The 17,883-nt window shown below is 42.8% G+C and overlaps 1 protein-coding gene across 9 annotated transcripts in view; it reads right to left on the bottom strand.

Moving 5' to 3' along the window:
• Positions 1-1,788: 1,788 nt before the first annotated feature.
• plekhg5b (pleckstrin homology domain containing, family G (with RhoGef domain) member 5b) overlaps positions 1,789-17,883 on the bottom strand; it is a 79,021-nt gene continuing 62,926 nt past the window's right edge. For 6 of the 9 annotated variants that reach the window (XM_075475286.1, XM_075475284.1, XM_075475288.1 and 3 more), the window contains 13 exons: positions 9,321-9,512; positions 8,005-8,172; positions 6,912-7,007; positions 6,438-6,638; positions 6,210-6,320; positions 5,918-6,067; positions 5,677-5,814; positions 5,467-5,586; positions 5,183-5,309; positions 4,880-4,995; positions 4,609-4,763; positions 3,415-4,410; positions 1,789-3,327 (listed from right to left, as the gene is read on the bottom strand). In XM_075475286.1, coding sequence (XP_075331401.1) covers positions 3,318-3,327; positions 3,415-4,410; positions 4,609-4,763; positions 4,880-4,995; positions 5,183-5,309; positions 5,467-5,586; positions 5,677-5,814; positions 5,918-6,067; positions 6,210-6,320; positions 6,438-6,638; positions 6,912-7,007; positions 8,005-8,172; positions 9,321-9,512 — 2,580 coding nt within the window. In that variant the 3' untranslated portion in view covers positions 1,789-3,317. Of the gene's footprint in view, positions 3,328-3,410; positions 4,411-4,608; positions 4,764-4,879; positions 4,996-5,182; positions 5,310-5,466; positions 5,587-5,676; positions 5,815-5,917; positions 6,068-6,209; positions 6,321-6,437; positions 6,639-6,911; positions 7,008-8,004; positions 8,173-9,320; positions 9,513-11,372; positions 11,786-17,883 lie in introns of those variants that run through there. The other 3 variants (XM_075475287.1, XM_075475285.1, XM_075475294.1) reach the window with 2 other exon arrangements.

Below are 17,883 nucleotides of genomic sequence, written 5' to 3'. Positions count from 1 at the left end.
TCATCTGAATCAGGTGTGTTGAACCAGGGGAACATCTAAAACCTGTATGACAGCGGCCCTCGAGGACCGGCTTTGGACGTCCCTGGAATAGAGGCTGCTGGGGTTGACATCCCATGATGCACTGGGGAACCTCTCCTCACATTACCCTCTTTGTTCATCATGCATGTAAATGGCCTTAATGTCATGAACTCTGTGTTTCCTTTACTTCTTTTCCATGGCAGGTGTTCCCATTGTCTGTTCAGCTTCCAACCAGTTGAGTCAGATTGTCGCCTTGTCCGAGTCTGGTTCTTCCCACTGTCACAGCTCAGGACGAGTGACTGAATCAAAGTAAAGATTCAATGCAATGCCTCAGTTTTCTTTGCAAGACTGCTTTTTGTGAACGTGCCATTATATGAATGCAATCACAATAAGTTGCACTGAATTGAACTGCAACTAGTTTCTCTCCACAATCGCTTCAGGCACGCTCAGGACGGGACATTGGACCGAAAAAAAAAAAAAAAAAAAAAGTTTCAGTGCAATCTGTTGGTTTCCTTAGCTAGGAAATTGTTTTTGAATTGGCTCTATATGAACAAATTAGATTATTTTATGAATAATTATGATTACAATTAATTGAATTCCAATTGGCTTGAATTGGACTTTATTATTTAAGTGCCTTGAGATGACATTTGTTGTATTTGGCGCTATATAAATAAAAATGAATTGAATTGAACTAACTGGACATGCACTGAACTTGTTTACATTCTCTTTAAAGTGCCATCAGATTACTTTTGGTGTGAACTGGTGCTTTATAAATAAACAGAAGTGAACTAAATTTCCATCTATATATGAAAATAAAGTAATACCTTTAAATATGAATTAAAACCCTTTGTAAATGTTCTTAGTTGACTGGTGTGCATTAGAGGAATTTAAATTCCTCATCTCATGCCTACTTCCTCATTTTTCTGTTGCTGCCCCCAGGCTCTGGAATAAGCTCCCCGTCGAGCTGCGTCTTATTTCTGACCTGGGACTCTTCAAATGTAGGCTAAAAATCTACTTATTTAGGATTGCTTTTAATACCCAGTAGTATGAGGACAGTTTTATTTTATTTTGTTGTAATTTATTGCTTTCACTGTTCTTTTATTGTTTTTTTTACTTATTCTTCTCTTTATTTATTACCTGCTGTAAAGCACTTTGGTACACCGTAAGGATTGTCTGTAAAGGGCTGTATAAATAAAGTACTTTTACATTTACATCTTTAGAGGTGACTTTACAATGAAATTGGAATCGAATAGAAATTTGTTTGGACTTTTTTACCTTTTCTACATTTGAAAAGGAATTACGTGTTTGGTCATTAATTTTGCAGATGAACTTATACTCGATATGTTCAAGCTGATTACTTCACATATGATGCATTTAGTACGACCAAATATGATTGAAATAATCAATAGGATTATTACTTTCTGAGTAACTCAATTAATCATTTGGTCTATAAATGAAATAAGATCATGAGAAATAGACTTCTGAGGGTAAAAGATAATAAAAAAAATAACACTAACACAGGTCATTATTACACTTTCATACGTTTAATTTGTGCATCTTTAAGAGCTTTTTTTTCTCCTCTTGATTTAGTAAAGTATATTGTGCTGTTACTCAAGTTAAAGAGCTGATATGACCCAAAGCAACAGGTTCGGTTTCACATCCTGAAATAAAGACAAAGCTGATGTGATCAGTCACTGCTACTCGTAGCAATGAATACTCTGCTGTAAATTGCCACTGTCTCCTTCTTAAATGTTCTTACGCCACCTGCTGCCCGTCTGTGAGCAGTCCATCAGATCATGTTTGTTTTTAATGACACGCCCTTTGGAACCAACCTCCAGCTCCATTACACTGGATTAACACCATTAACACAGGGAATGGAAAATATTTGAGCTTTTTTTTTTCTATTCATCTTTTTTTTTATTATTTTGTAAGACACTGTGACGTCATTCCTGAAAGAAGAAACACATGATTTTGGTTCATAGCACATTAGTGCCTGGTGAGACAAAAAAAAAAAAAAAAAAAAGAGACAACAAAAAACATTTACAAATCATGAAAGCAAATATTATAAACAATATCTTATATATAAAACATAGCAGGCGTAATAAATATGACACAAACAAAAAAACTAAAAGTAAACAGAGTTAACCTATTTGGTTTGGGCATTTTTTTGGAGTACGAATAATAATACTACATGTTCTGAGAAGCTTTTTTATTAATCTCCTGGACTAAAGCTCTGCAGTCACTCATTAAAGAAAAGATCCACCTCAAAGCTTTTCTTCAAGCTCCTAATGTCACCATCATAAATTGGCTTTTTCCACCAGCCCGCTCTCTTTTGTGTCTCAAGCAATACTATGTATAGTGCAGAAAATACATCAAAACGGCTTTAATTACTCAGTTTTAGTCATTAGTTCAATGTACTAATTGATAAAAAATGAACAGTAAAGAAAGAAGTCTTTTGAAGCAGCCGTTTAATGAGCTGAAATCAGATTGGCTGCACTGGACCGCTGGTTTTTTTTTTACCTTTACCTTTTTCTTTTTTTTGCTTGGCAACACAGGCCTCCCAAACTTTGGGTGTGTTAGTGGATTCACAGAGAGTTGGACATAAGTTTTGGTTCAGTCAAGAATCGAGGAGCACGTATCATTCGAACACACATTCATTCACACACACGTCTGGTCTGCACACAAACAACAAATAATCACGTGACTGTAAATTCACTCTTTAGTGATTCTTCTATTCAACAAAGATAACTGTGCAATTATTTCTTTCTTTTGTTGAAGCAAACCAGGAGTAGTACAAGCATCAGGAGGTCGTCCTCGGTGCTTCTTTGGTTTCAGCCACAAGCAAAAAAAAGACTTACTGTCCCTCTCTTCCACTCATGAAGCATTCAGCTCCCCCTGTGTGGAGTGCAGGGATGAGGCTGTCAGACCTCTGCCTCATTGCCTCCTCTCTGCAGGGCAGCACATCCACCCTTTGCACTCTCCTCCCAGTCCACCTGCAGTTTTCCAGCTCCATAATGCTACTTCTGTTGCAAAGTGCAAGCAGTTCATGTCTCTCTGCCTCTCCCTTCTGTTTGAGGAACACAGAAACCAATGCAATAGCCAAAAAAAAAAAAGAAAGAAGTGATTGCTGATGAGCAAATGTAAAGATGTTGCAGTCATTGTCCAAAAAGCAACAGGAAGGGAGAGGACAGTACGAGAGAGAGTGCATCTGTGTCTCAAGAAATTCAGTCCATTCAGAAAACCAGTGTTGTTCCTCTTAAAGTCTGCTCACCACTGGTCAGCTGTTTTTCCAAGAGTGGTCAAACCTCCCTGGAAAAGAATAAATAAGGTTAATACACATTCTGATCTGAACATTAAAGAAAATGATGGGCTGGTAATCTGGATGGAATGACTTACGATGCCGTCAGCGTGGAGTTGAGGACGAGAGTGGTGCGTATCCTGTACAGCTGAGCTAGAGTCAGCTTCTTGTGCTGCTGGGTTGTAGATTTCCTCTTTTTCGGTGACGTTTTCCCTGGCTCATTGCTGGCCACTGACTCGCATTTCTTGCCTATGCAGCCAGATGGAGCCATTCCCTCATCTGCGCTGTTCCTCAGAAACCGATTACCCTCATTAGGACCCGCCGGCTCCCCGTGGCCGTACCGAGCCTCTGCCCTGATCAGGCTGGCCTGCAGTTTGTCAGAGGGCAAGCTCATGCTCAAGCAGTCGTCTGACTGGTCAAGGCTGCTGGAGAACAGCTCCATGCCATTCAGCTGCAGCTCTGACAGGCTCTTGCTGTGTGGCAGAGAGGACATGTCCACGTTCCCACAATTTGATGGCGGGGCCTCAGAGCTGAGTGAATGTATGTGAGATACAGGGTTTTCCTCATGGAAGTGCCGCAAGAGGTTGTCCTCAGAGCGAGATAAAGTCAGAGAGGACAGCCTCTGCAGGCAGTGATGTCTGGACTGAACGTGAGGCCGCCGGCGAGGTTTACACAACTGAACTACTGATAACTGGGACCCCAGAGATGCACACTCTTCCTCTTCCTTCTCCTCCTCTTTCTTTTCTTCGACCTCCTCTATTTCTGCCTCTACACGCTCCTCCTCCGGACCCTCCCGGTATGCCTCTTCCTCCTCGGTCTCCTCTCCTTCACTCTGGCCGGGCTGTGGCTGCAGCTCTTGTATGAAGGATTCAGGGGAGAGGGTACCATATGCGCTGTCCCTGGAGAGAGACTGATACTGAGCGTTCAGCTCCTCGCTGTCAGGCACCACCTCCTGACTGTGATCAGAGTTAACCATGGGGGGGTCTTTGTCAGTGCTTTCCTCGTGGTTTGAGTTGGAGGAAGAGGATTGTTGGTGCTCGACTGGCTCATCAACGTCCATCACTGACAGAGTCTCAGTGGAACCATCCGATTGGCTGAAAAGAAAGGTTTATTTATCGATTAACCGATCCTTAAAGGCATTGCTGACTTCAACATTTGAAGTCTAAACTTTGTCAATAAAATAACTAGGCAAGCAGTAGCAGCTGTTTCACTTTCAAATGAATTTACAATCACAGAATTTTGATTTTCATTAAATTAGTTATTTATCACAGTTCAACTGTACGCTCTGCTACCTTGAGTTCAGCTGGTCTTTATGCTGCAGAGCTGGGGAACTTGTAGTGGAGTTGCTACTCTCGTCTTCCTCCTCATCCTCCTCGACCTCCGTCCGTCTCTTTCGAATGTCCTGCTGCCGGAGGTCCTCCTCAGCGCGAAGCCTCTGCAGCTGGTTCTGAAGTGCAACAACACATCCACATTACAAAGTAATCACAGCATCTTATTAAAGATGCTAAGACATCAGTCCGGATGCTGTCGGAGAACTTATGCGAGAGGAGCTGCCTCTCATACCTGGGCGTTACAGATTGCATCTATCCAGCTTCTCCCCTGGGTGGCGGTGTTGGCCTGGAAAGTGTAGGCTGCCACTGCACTTTTGAACTCATTGAGGTAGATAAGGATGAATGATCCTAAGGAGACCAAAAAAAAAAGGTGCTCATTTTTACAGCTTGTGGTGTTGGTTGCTGCACCTTCTAAAGCGTCATGTTTTCCTACTTCCCTTTGTTTTACATTCGTAGACAAAACGGGCCATATATCAAATTATGAGTTTATGATTATGAAATTATGAAAAAAAAAAATCTACTTCAGAGCACTTACCAGGGTCTTTGGCTTCCTTACAGACGACATTGTGAATGAGAAGAGGCTGGCGGATAATTTTAACCATTCTTTTTACAGGTTTGGTTATTAGCAGAAGGTCAGTAAACAGAAAACACTGAATATCCATCTGCAGGAGAAATAAACATGACATGAATATTTTTTATGAGAAAACAGTGAAGTTGGAGTGTCTTTACACTTGGGAGGAAAAACCATGTGTAGCTAAGTTGGGTAAAAAGATAAGAGCTTGTCCTGTGTTTACAAGCAAGCATGCAGCTCAGTCTTACCCGACTATCTTTGCCCTCTTTCATCCGCAGCCCTCCCTCCAAATGCAGCTGTCGAGTCTCCTCCGGTGATGTTCCTCTCATGGGAGCCATAAGATCAAAGTGGTTGTATTCTTTGAGGATCTGTGGGGGGGTTGCACAAAAGCGTGAAGTTCGATTTCACACGAGCTCTCATATCTGAAAAAAACGTGTGCCCCATAAATCAATTCTTGCCTTCTCCACTTCTTCACTGCTGCCCTCCACAGCCTCGTAGGAGTCTATACGCGCAGAGATGGCGGCCAGCTTCTGCTGCTCCTGACGCTGTCGCATCTGCGAGTCTACGCTGTTGATGAAGCCTTCCACTGTGCCCACCTGGAAGAGGAAAAACACGCAATAATGTCACACGTCTGCCAGAGCAGAAAACAGCCATGCTCGAGTGTCAGTTGGAAAAGTGGCACATTTTTAACATCCCTACCATGCTGCTGAGGATCTCGCGGGCTGACGGTTCGTCAGTCTTCTTCAGTACACTTTTCAGCAGGAGGGGATATTTAGTTAGCCTCTGATGAGGCTTTGCCAACATGTCAGCCAGCTTCAGTCGGTTACACTGTTTATTGGTCTCTGCCCACTGAGTAGAGACAAACAAAGACAGGAAGTCAAGGCAAAGATGAGATAAAAAAAAAAAAAAGGCTGAGGATGAGCGCGTTAGGACACGGTGTGCTGCAGGAATCTTGGATCAGTTTTATGGTGAGAGAGCAGAGAGAACTGACCGTGACGTATGTCCTGAAGAGCTCATTGTCCCTGTGAAGCGAGCGCATGTACTCCATACAGCCCTCCTCCTCCATGCAGTAACGGATGTAGGGCTGGAACCTGAAGCCAAACTGAGATCACAAACAGAGACATCCATCAGGGATATTACTTCCAAACCAGTTAAAACCATTTCTGTTGTCCGTGCAGTCCTATTAAACACTTTATCATTCTGCGTAACTACGACTGACCATCATGAAGCCATCGTAGAGGTGCGTGGGGTCGAGCAGGGCCCGGGCCTCTCTGGCCTTGTCCAGGACAGGCAGCATGACCTGGTTCCACAGTGAGGTGTGGAGGCGAACTATCTCCTGAATGTTGCTGAACAGCTTGATGGGCTCCACCTCTGTCAGCAGGCCACTCTCCTGCAGGTTCAGCAGCCCACTCAGAAACAGCTGCAGAGGGCGAAACAACAGCTTTAGATAGAAAAATTGAAAAAAAAAAAAAAACACATGATAAACTCCAAGATGGCAGTGAGGTATTAAAGCTAAAGGTTTATAATTCAAATCGTTGACTTTCTCAGCAAGCTGCTTACAGGACGACAATAAAGGCTTTTCTCAACAAGACGTTCACTGTGAGTCTTATCTGTCAGAGTAAAGAAGCCATGTGTTCTTGCATAACCAACAGCAATATGTGTCCTTTAGGTGCATGTTAGCAGTAGCTCTTACATCAGTGATGACTCGGAGTTTCTTTATGTAGGTGGCTTCTGTGTGCAGCAGCTCCCATATAGCCTCCTGCTGGTGGAACTGTCGCCTGGTCAACGTCTGTACAAACACAAAAATACTTGTAAGTGTGACAAATACATTCCCACATTCCCTGTAGAGTCTGACAGGTAGCCGTTTTTTGCAGTTTGTATGGTTTGTACTTTGATTTTCAAACCCTGCTTCCGCTTTTTGTCTTAGTTCTTAATAAATCAATAATGGCAAGATAAATATGTGCTCTTGTTCATCTGAGATTGTATTTATCAGACTTTAGGACCTGGTGAGGATACATATTTTAGAAATATATATTGCTTTATATACCGAGATATGTAAAACTTTAAAATTTAAAAGTGGATGCCCTTTCTTTTTCACATAACTAGTTTGGTGTGTGGCACTATGGCACTTCATAGCAAGACTATAAATGACAATACTTTATGTAATGATTTGTGATGTAGATTCCAGATTTAGACTAGATCCAAACTTGGCATCTTTATAGATTCAAGGTCACCATCACATGCTGCGGTAGCATGTCCTACTAATTCCTTCAAGAATGGGTCATTAAAATAAAAACAACTTGCTGCCAATATTCTTCATTTCGCCACTAACTGCATTACTGGGAAGTTTTCAGCAATCTGACCAGGAACATGGATTATGTAACTCATGAAGGTACAGTCCCCGGGATAATAAAGCAGCTGAGCAATGAGCTGATTAGGCATGTACACATTAACAGGTGGGAGCCAGTGACAGTCTGTGATGGACATTATCATTTAAAAAGGCATTTACAGCTCCTCACAGCAGACTGAGAGTGAAATGCTTTATGGGTTTTATTACGGGAATAAAGGCAACAGGGAAAGGGTTTCGAAACAAACTGATAAGGCCGTCAGAATTGGGCACGGAGGGAGTAGAATGTTGGCATGCTTTTGGGAAATCACGTGGTGATCAAAGAAAAATGATTTCGCAGCAGGGGGTTGAAAAACTTTTATGTTGCTGCTCGTTTCCCACCAGTGGTAGTTGACTGTCTATGTAGGTCTAAAATGAGTGTGTTCTGTGTGCACTGTACCTCTGAGTTGTCCAGCAGCGTCTGCCAGCTGTCCTCCAGGACTAGGTTGGTCTCCTCCTCCTCCTCCCAGGAGTCCTGGTGGAAGGAGAGCTGCCGCGGCACCTTGGGCAGCCCAAACCGGGTGTAGGAGTGGAGCTTGCTCTGGAGCTGCTCCAGACGATCCCCCTCCTGTGACAAGATAAGAACAATTTTGAAAGTGGGTGCTAATTAGCTTGGACAGCATGAGAGCATTGGTTTCTGTGAGGCTGTTTATTCACCCATTCAAACTGTAAAAGGGGTCCTTGTATTATTAGCAAACAAACACTGTCCTCATTGGTGCCTTGATATTTAAATCCAGCAGTTGCTGCTATTCAGGTCTTTGTTCAAGCTGGCAGGCTTTACGTGGTTATGAAAATGAGCTCAGTGCATTGAGACCAGTTTAACAATAGAGGACAGGGGAGAGGGGGCGAGAGCTACAGCACAATGGAGAGAAATGAAGCAGGGCTTTATGGCTCATGAAACCTTCAGAGAAACACTTATGGTTAGAAATACGGCGGGACATTAAAGAGCAACGTGATCATTTCAGGACTCATTCATCAGCTGACTGATGGTTATTTAATTCTTCCATATGGAGGGTGACAGAGGTCCAGGTCCTGTTGCAGGATCCCTGGCCTTGAGTTAAGTGGGACAGAAAGGTTGAATAGAGCCTGGAATTGACAGGTGACTGAATGATAGTGTCTCAATCTGACATCTGCTACTATGCAGGATGTGACCTCAGGGAGGAGGATACAATGGGAGTGCGTTTGTGGGCGAGTGGTTGCACTTTATTAGAATGATTCTGATTCTAATTGTGGAAAATGATGAAATGAAAGCTAAAAGGAAGGGTTTGACTTTTGGGTTTTTCTTTCGCTCCAATCAGTGAGCTTTCAACAAAGGTAAGCCGACTGCTGCATTTAACAATATAAAAATACTGTAACATATTTGTCCCAAATGTAAAACTCTTACTTTGAGTTTTTTTAAAACTAAGAAACTGGGAGAGAGCACAACGTTTTCCCTCCACCTGTTCATTTCCAGATCTGCTGGGAGGACAGTATGCGAGCCGACAAGTCAGGAGACTTAAGGGAAATGACTTCACCAGGACTGCTGGAATATGGCCCTCTGACCTCCTCCCACTGCTACTGTTTTGTTTGTTTTTAAATGCTTAATGTGAGACACGTCTGGGCACAGAGCCTGCTCCATACAGCTTTTGCAATTTATGTACAGCCAAAAGAAAGTCTGGCACTTTGTTTGAAACAGAAGTCACACCCTCTTGCATTTGAAGGCATATGCAGCCGTACCTTGCCGAAGGCCCCTGCTCCAGCGTTGGAGCTGAACAAGACGCTGAAGCGGCTGGCGGCGCGATTCTTCCAGCTGTCGGGCCCAGCCCCGACGCTGGGCAGAGAGCCACCCATCTGTCCCAGGGAATCCGGGGTCGGAATGTTGCTCTCCCCCAGGAACTCTGTCATGTTCTTCCTCCGTCGCGCCTGACCCTGCAAGGCACAGAGCACAGATGGAATCAATGCGATGTACAGTAGAAGGAACAAAACGGAAAACGAAAGAGCAGGCATACTGTCGTGTGCAATTTTGTCAACTCAGGGGAAACACCATCGATGGAAAGAGACGATGGCGGAATGAAAGAAATACACAAAGACAGGATAAGCAGGAAATCAGAGGGGAATTCTGGGCAAAGGATGACATCAACAGGACCGTTACAACTATCCTAATGGTCGGACAAAAACAGGAGGGGGAAGGACTGCCACTTCCTCACAGTGAATGCTCATGACATCACAAGGAGCAGGCGGGAGGTTGTTCCATAAGAACAGACGGCCCGATTCTGGCCATTGTTCCCTGGCCATTGTTACCCTGTCAGCAGGCCCTGCTGCGCAGCCTCGCTCCTGCAATCTCTGTTCACTTTACGAGACGCGGCAAAGCAAACAAACAGGGGCCACCTCAGTATCTGAGGAAGCAGTTGTTTTTGTCGTTGGAGTGTCAGTGCTGAGGAATCTGCTGTTGGGGAGTCAGTGAGAGACAGGCCACTGACCCCCCCCCCCCCCATATCAAACACAGTGACACAGAACTTACATTCCTGGACACTGACACTGTTGCTGAAACTGGCCAGCCATTCCAACAAAATTCTTTCACTGATCACCCCTACTAAACACACAGAGGCGCACACACAAACACCGGGAAGTCAAAACACTTGTGCCCAAAGCTGTTGGATATCACAAAGGACACAAGGTGTATGTCTGGTTTCGGCAACACGGTCAGACACGTCTGCAGCTCAGTCAGTTTCAGAAGATGTCATCAAGCTGCAGCTAAGAATTCATCAGCAAAAGATTTTCAGCATTTTGGCTGTGAAAAGTCAAACCCAAAAAAGGAAATCACTTCACCGTCATGAGTGAAAACGGTCCAGTCTTCCGAGAAGCCAGAAGATTTTTTTAGCATCACAGATAATTGATTCGGCTTACTGACTAACCAGATGGTAAAAACATTTGCATTAACTCATCTCCTCCATTACTTGAACAACCTTTATCGAGATATTTGTGAAAAAAAAAAAAAAAAAAAAAAAAAAAAAAAATCAACGTAAAACTAAAAGCGTAAACAACAAGAACAAGCGTGAACAAGATTTGAATAAAAGGGATAAAGCGGTAAACAACTTCCATTATTACAACTATTAATGCCTTGTAGAAGTATATGTCTAGAATTAAATGTAAATTAAAGAAGAAGCTATTGTTTATATGTCATGGACTTCACAGAATACCATTTTAGGAAGATAGTCCCCACACCATTATGGAACCACTTAACAGGACAGAGGCTCACAAGTGGCCCGTACGCTTTGGCATAACAAGATAGTATATCTGAATGGGGGTCCTCCAGAATCTTAAATGGGTTGTAGTCCTGTATCTTCAAAAAATTATCCCAAAGAAAGCAGCAACTTCACTGGAAAGAGACAAGTTGGCTTTAAAGCAACAACTGCAGCGAAAGAGAAACAGTTTACGTGAATGAAATTTTTTTTTTTTTATTTATTTTTTTTGTCCAAATAGTCTAGGACACAGGTGTTTAGAGGTGTCCACATGGTCAAACAGGGAAAGTCTGGACCCTGTGAGGTTGAACACACACTACTGAGCAAACAGAAACCAGTCCAACACATTTAAAACGAAAAAGAACACTTAACATGAGAAAGCTTTCCAGCAATCTAAATCTCGCATTAAGAAAGCTGATCATCTTTACAAAAAACGCTAACAAAAGACGAGCTTCTAACAAACAAAAGCAACGCCAGGAAGTTGTCATTCTAAAAACTCAAGTGTAAAAAACTATCAGCAGTTTCCAACCATAGGAACAGTGCTCACCATTGAAGCCAGAGGCATGTCAAAAGTAATAAAAACCATCCTAATCCTTCAGCTGGATTCATGGACCACAGCCCATTCTGGAGCCAGCTGCCGCTTTCTGTCAGCTTCTTGCCTCCTCTTTTTCCACTTCAACTTGTGAAACACACAGCCACACCGCTCTGGCCACTCTGAGTTTTGATGCTTTTTTTCCCCCTACCAACGCTTCACTGGACCACTGGGTTTTGAAATGACCCCCTCCGGCTGACAGGGTCCAGCTAGTTCCCCTCGTCCTGCTGTGCACCGATTGTAGCTCCTCCCTGAGCCCAGACGTATCTGTGTCGTGTCCTGCTGTCCAAACAGTCACTAGTGAGACCTACTCACTGAGGCACCCAGCCTGCTTACATTTCATACACACACTGGCCTGAAGTCATAGCAACCAGAAGGATCCTGCCTCATTGTGTAGGGCAGGAAAAAGGAGGTACAAGAGGTGGTTGATCTGAATATTTGGAGGTGGAGTCAGCGTGACAGCTTGCAGGGAGCTCCCTGGTTCAAAGTGGCATCCTGGTGCTTGTGAGGATGACAAATGCTCTGTAGGTCAGCCTCAACAGGGAAACGAACCACTCGCTGTTGTACAGCTGACCAGTTTTTCCAAAAAAATAAATAAATAAATAAATCAGCTTTTCTTACTAGCAATTAGCTAAATAGTATAGGAAGATAATAGAGTGGACATTTCTATTTTGCTTTTACTTGGAAACAAAGCTTCATTGTTATGTCCAGTCACCATTTTGCTTGGAGACCTTTGAACAATGCCATGCTAGATGACAAAAACAAGGAAAGAATTTTCCAAAATAACGGCCAAACGGGAAATCCCCTTTGTGTACTTGTCTCAGCACATTTAATAGGCTGCTTATGTTCAACAGATAAGCAAAAGAAAGCACACGCCTGCTCCTTCAGGAGCGGCAGAAATGTCTGACAACCTTCCAGAGCTGAAACTAGTAGATATAAACTAATAAGTTAGTCACAGATAATAAAAAAAAATTATTGTAAGTCACGAACATAAACATTTAAATTCTTTGAGTATATTTCTCTTTAGGTCAGTATGCTGCCAGATAACTCTTCAGTCTAAGTAAATGTAGCCTCACAGCAAACATTAAGCTGCTCTATTCATGTCTGCCTATCTCATTATGTTTACAAGGTTTCCCTTGTGTCTGCTGTGTAAACCTGTCAGTCAGAGCACCGGGCAGCGGGGCCCTGAGCTTTCTTCGTTGTAAAGCAACTCACTTTGGGAACTGCGACTTGTGCAGTGAGTCTAGTGGGGCCAAGTCAGGTTAATGATATCAAACCACAGTGGATAAGCCTTATCTTATCCACTGAGGTTTGTGGCATTAACCTTGGCCTGGAAAAAGGAACATTTTTAAAAAAGAAACTAACCCCAGTCATTTTGGGTTCCCCTTACTGCTTACTACACCCCCCCAACCCCCACCCCTCCCCTAGCTACTGCCTTTATGGCATTCAACTGATAACGACTCCCCTTGATCAGGTGGGTTGATTAACGATGGGAAAACAGTGCGACACAGACCTTCCTGGAAGTTGGGACACACACATACCCGGGCAAACACACATGCACGCTTCATGTGTGCATAACCAGGAAATAGAAACTATAAGAATCCCCGGCGGTCAACACGCGCTGCATGTTTTAGGGACACCTCAGTTCAAGCCTGTGGCATGAACGGAAGCGCAGCCTGGGGTGAGATACTGCTACGACGTCAGAATGTTGCTTCTGATACTTAACCTTCAGCCAACAATCAAAAGCAAATATAATCAGCTCTCAGGTATTACATTTACATTACATTACGTCCATTTTGCAGATGCTTTTATCCAAAGCGACTTACAATAAGGGTGTTCAACATCGGTGGGTAAAAGAACTTCATTGTAAAAGAGCCTTGTTTAATCTCTAAAGTCATACAGCAGTGACAAAATACCCAATATAAATTTCCTACAGAGCAAGATGGTGTCTTCACAGGTTTCAACAAACCAAAAAGATATACAGCTTACCATCATGTGCTCACTACTTGACTAATTGACATTATTGCAAAGCCTGGGAAAAAAATATCACAAAACTAAAATATTACATCATCACTGGAGCTCAGTCTCGCACACAGATGGGTCCACAAACCTCTCACCTGACAGTCACTTGTTGTCGGCCTTCTGTCAGGAGGCGGCGACTCGGGAATATCTGTGTCCACATGCAGCAGGTCCCAGCTGTGCCAGGATGACAGGCGACCAAAACGGACCATTTTCCACAGGAAAACAGAAAATCCCCCCAAACCAAAGAATAATAATTTTTTTTTTTTTTTTTAAAAAGGTTGAATAATCAGAATCAGAAGCACAAGGGTAACTCCACAAGTCAGGGGAAATCCATCTCCAGGAAACCAAGGTCCAGACAGAAGTGGAGAGCACAGTGAAACACTGCTGTTTCTCCGCTTGTGTGTCTGTCTGCCTACCTGATCCTGCAGATAAGGTGTGCTGCAGGTCAATGGTCAAACAAACAACAATCATAAATGTGTGAGTTCACCCTGAAGTAATCTCCACCTTTAAGCTTCAGGGAAACTTCTTTGTCTTGCCAGTTCTCCCTCTCAGACACACACCTCTTTAGCTTCTAGCTCCTCCCACGCCGTATGGGGAAATATAAGTCTTCTAGCACCTGATATAATTAGTGCAACTGGAGAGCAAGCTGCTAAACATGAGTCATATAAATGCTTCACACACAAACAAAGCGGACTAACTGGATTCAGAAAGTAGAATAATATCAAATGAGAAAGAAAAGCAACAAATCTTAAGATGCCAATTTTCCGTTTTATAAGCTAGAATTAATGTCAGAAATTTAAGTCCACACACCGTGCACATATAAGGTTAAACTTTCAAGTCTTTGATTTACGCTTAACAAGTCAATCAATGATGATTCTCACTCGATTAAACAACACCTACTGTTTTAAGGAACAACTGATCTCTCAGGACAATTCTTGAGATCAAACGGATCAATAAAAGGCCCGTGTGACTGCTGCTGACTCAACTGCCATCATTTGGAACGACTCTATATTACTGATCGTCCCCATTGTGAGCCATCAGAGAGGGCAGATAGTGCGAGAAGAGCTGGCTGCTGGAGGAAACCAAACACATTTTGCTGTAAAATGAAGAGCGTGAGACCATCTGTGTGATCCAGTGAAAGAGGAGAGAACGACCACTGCTCCTGAAAATGTCTTCTGCCCTCCAGAGGAGCAGCGGGGGGGTCAAACAAAGCTCACTAAACCATTGTAGGAGCTGCATTCTGCCACATGAATACAATATCATTCAAATTTCATCACTGGTGAAAAAGATGTGTGTGTATAAACAAGAGGATAACACCCCATTCCCTCCAGCGTGCCATCAGCTGTGGGCTCTCTACGTCATCACGGGTCTGCAGTCCTTGAGGTTTTTAGCTGCTTATATATCAACAACGGTGTCTTTTCAGTACTGCCTCCTTTACTACATATCACCTGTCCTACCTGTTACATAACTACCTCACCCAACCATAACGATAAATTAGTCTCAGTTCCTTCTCGTAAGGAAGAAACCTATTCATCAACACTAAATCCACTGATACATTAGTCTAAAGATATAAAAGGAAAAATTTGGACAAATATAAAGGTTTCACAGGAACTGATGCCTTCAGTTAATTCAGTTTACTGCCCTGTGGAATAGAACAATGCAGGAAATCTTGCACTTAAGAAGCAGGAATTCAATTATATTCCCCGTTTTTGCTTGAAAAGAAGTTGAATGGTCAATTAGCATCATAAAAGATCTGTGAGACGTCACCAACAGTGAATATGAGATGCGAGTTTCACAAGCAACACCAAAGAAATGCACTTAAATCTTAATGCTGTCTGGCTTCCAAACTATCAGATTCTTTTCCAGACTCACTGGTTAATTACCCCTCTGTAAAATGTTAAAGAGTTTTAAACAGTTTAGATTCAGATCTGGGTGTACATATCCTGAGCTGTATATAGGAGGAAAAAAATAAATTAAACAAAAATCTGAAGTTAAAGGCCTTTTTTTCTTTTTTTCCCATAAACACACCAACATTTTTCACACAGTCATTGTGAGGGAAGAATGTGTTGAGAGAACTGAGCACTGACACACATATGGAGGATCCATTACCTGACAGAAACCATCCAACTGCAGCCTGCAATGGAGCCTCATCACTGTGATTTGTATCTTTGGATTAAATCATGTTGCTGCTAGTTTATAGACACCACCCTGTTACGTTGAGGTTAATTTATTCAACCTGATTCGCATGACAAATGTGAGTGGAGACTAACCGCGTCAGTGTTTTGTTCAGTGCTCTATGGCAACTGAAGAATGTGTATTTTATGACTCAACCAACTGACAGTGAGCAAGGATCAATGTACTTTACTGTACACGCTCACTGACAATCACAGGGTCCCTGGGCTATCTTTATGACAACTGTAAAATGAAAGCCATCGCAGTTTCTGTTCTCAGGAAAACGGAAGATGAGTGTGTGTGTGTGTGTGTGTGCCTTGTGTGTCCAAAAGTCGCTTTAGCACAGCAGAACCACAATTTTGCATAAAATGTGTTTTCTCAAACCTGATGTCAAATTGGAATCCATGTGGACAACAAACATACTGAGCCCTGACCCTGAGGGTTAATGACTTTACCTTCTCAATTAGTCACAGCTCCTGCTGTGTGTGTGTGTGTGTGTGTGTGTGTGTGTGTGTGTGTGGGGAATGGGAGGTGTCCGCTTTCAGATTCTTAAGTTTGGTAAAGCTAGGAGAACTGCAGTGTCTCAGATTGACCTCCCGCCAGTGATTGTTGGCTAGATGTAGGGGACCTCAGTATAGACTGCTGTGTTTTTTAATGTGTCATCATATTGCAAACTGAGTGAAACGGGTTCGGAGCTGAACTTGTGTTGGGTCAGTATGAAAGGTGATCTGATACGAGGAAGATGCTGTTAGGCTACATTTACACTGTTAGTTAAATGTTACCCAATTCCGATTTTTTTGCTCTCATGTGACACAGATCGGATATGTTTTTTGACCATGTAAATAGGACAAGGACGCATGCATTCGGATATTTTGAGATCGGATACAGGCCTCCTTCATATGTGGAAATTTATCAGATACGAATTGGATATGTGACAATGCGACCGCCGTGTAAACAGGCAGATCGGATATTCTTACACACCGCCACAACATTCTCCCACCAGTCCTGGGATCGGTCTCGCACCCGTTCAGACACTCCTCTGAACAGCTGAGGAGGCAATAATTGCAGCGTGTGCACAGGATGCAATAATGGCCCTTTTCCTCCTTCTCTGCCTTAAAATCCTGCCAATGTTGGGCGAACTTCTCATGTACCGCAACACTAGCATCACACCTATGTCAACGTCGTCCATTTGCCTCAGCAGTAGAGTTTGGTAAACACTTAAGTAGGCATGCGCGATGTTTCAGGTGATCGGCAAGTGTAATCGCATGAATCAGATATGAGTCACATCATTAAAGTACGTGTAACCACACGTTTAAAAAAATCGGATTTAGGCAAAAAATCAGATCTGGGCATCAAGACTTGCAGTGTAAATGAAGCTTAGAGTCTAAAGGGAAGGATTATTCACAAATGGAGGCAGAGGGTCAGATGTGCTTTATGGGAACAATCTGGGAAAATCTCTGACCAATCAGAAGGCTTGGCTAAGGATCCCTGTTGTGAAGTCATCAATCCAGATCATCAAAGGTCTCAGCAGCCTATCACAACACTGCCAGAGACTATAAAATGTAACATCTGTGTATTACTAAACATGACCCATACCCATTTAAAACATCAGAGCACCTCTGTAAAGAAAGGATGAGATTTGGCTGCTATTCTTCTGATCTGGTCACTGGGCAAAAAATCTAAACTTCTTTGCACAAAGCCTGAGACTTCATAGAAACCAAACATGCATGCAGTAAATGGTGAGTGCTGAAGCTGCTACCATAGAAAGCAAAAGCAAAAGTATCAACACATTTACCCAAGCTTTGGTTTCTTCTTTAGGTTAAAACAATTACTGAAACTCATTCATTGAATAAATCCAAATAAGAGGGACATATCTTGTTGATAGCATTTGCGTATATGTTGGAATTTATTCTGGCATTTAACCAAAACCAAGCAAAGGATTTGAAAAACCTTCTGTGGCGCCACACATCTGCACCAATTGTCAGAACTCGTAGCTTTCTGCCAGCTTTCATTAGAGAACCAGATGCAGCTCAACACTGCCACCTTGAGGACCCAGATGGAATTCTTTTTTTTTTTTTTGTAATAACTGGCACAACTCCCTCCACATTTGCAGTCAACAAAGCTGTGGTGGAGGCACACAGAAATTCTTTGACTTAAGAAATCACACTGCGAGTTGTTAGATGGAACAACATACTCGAACATTTGCTCAGCAAAAGATGAGACACTTCATGACTAAACCTCCACTTTCCTCAGTAACCTTGGCTGTTCATGC

The sequence above is a fragment of the Odontesthes bonariensis genome, chromosome 10, assembly GCF_027942865.1.
Source record: "Odontesthes bonariensis isolate fOdoBon6 chromosome 10, fOdoBon6.hap1, whole genome shotgun sequence".
In the NCBI taxonomy this organism is placed as follows: Eukaryota; Metazoa; Chordata; class Actinopteri; order Atheriniformes; family Atherinopsidae; genus Odontesthes; species Odontesthes bonariensis.
The sequence above is the reverse complement of the archived record's forward strand: the minus strand, read 5'-3'. Positions and strand labels throughout refer to the sequence as shown.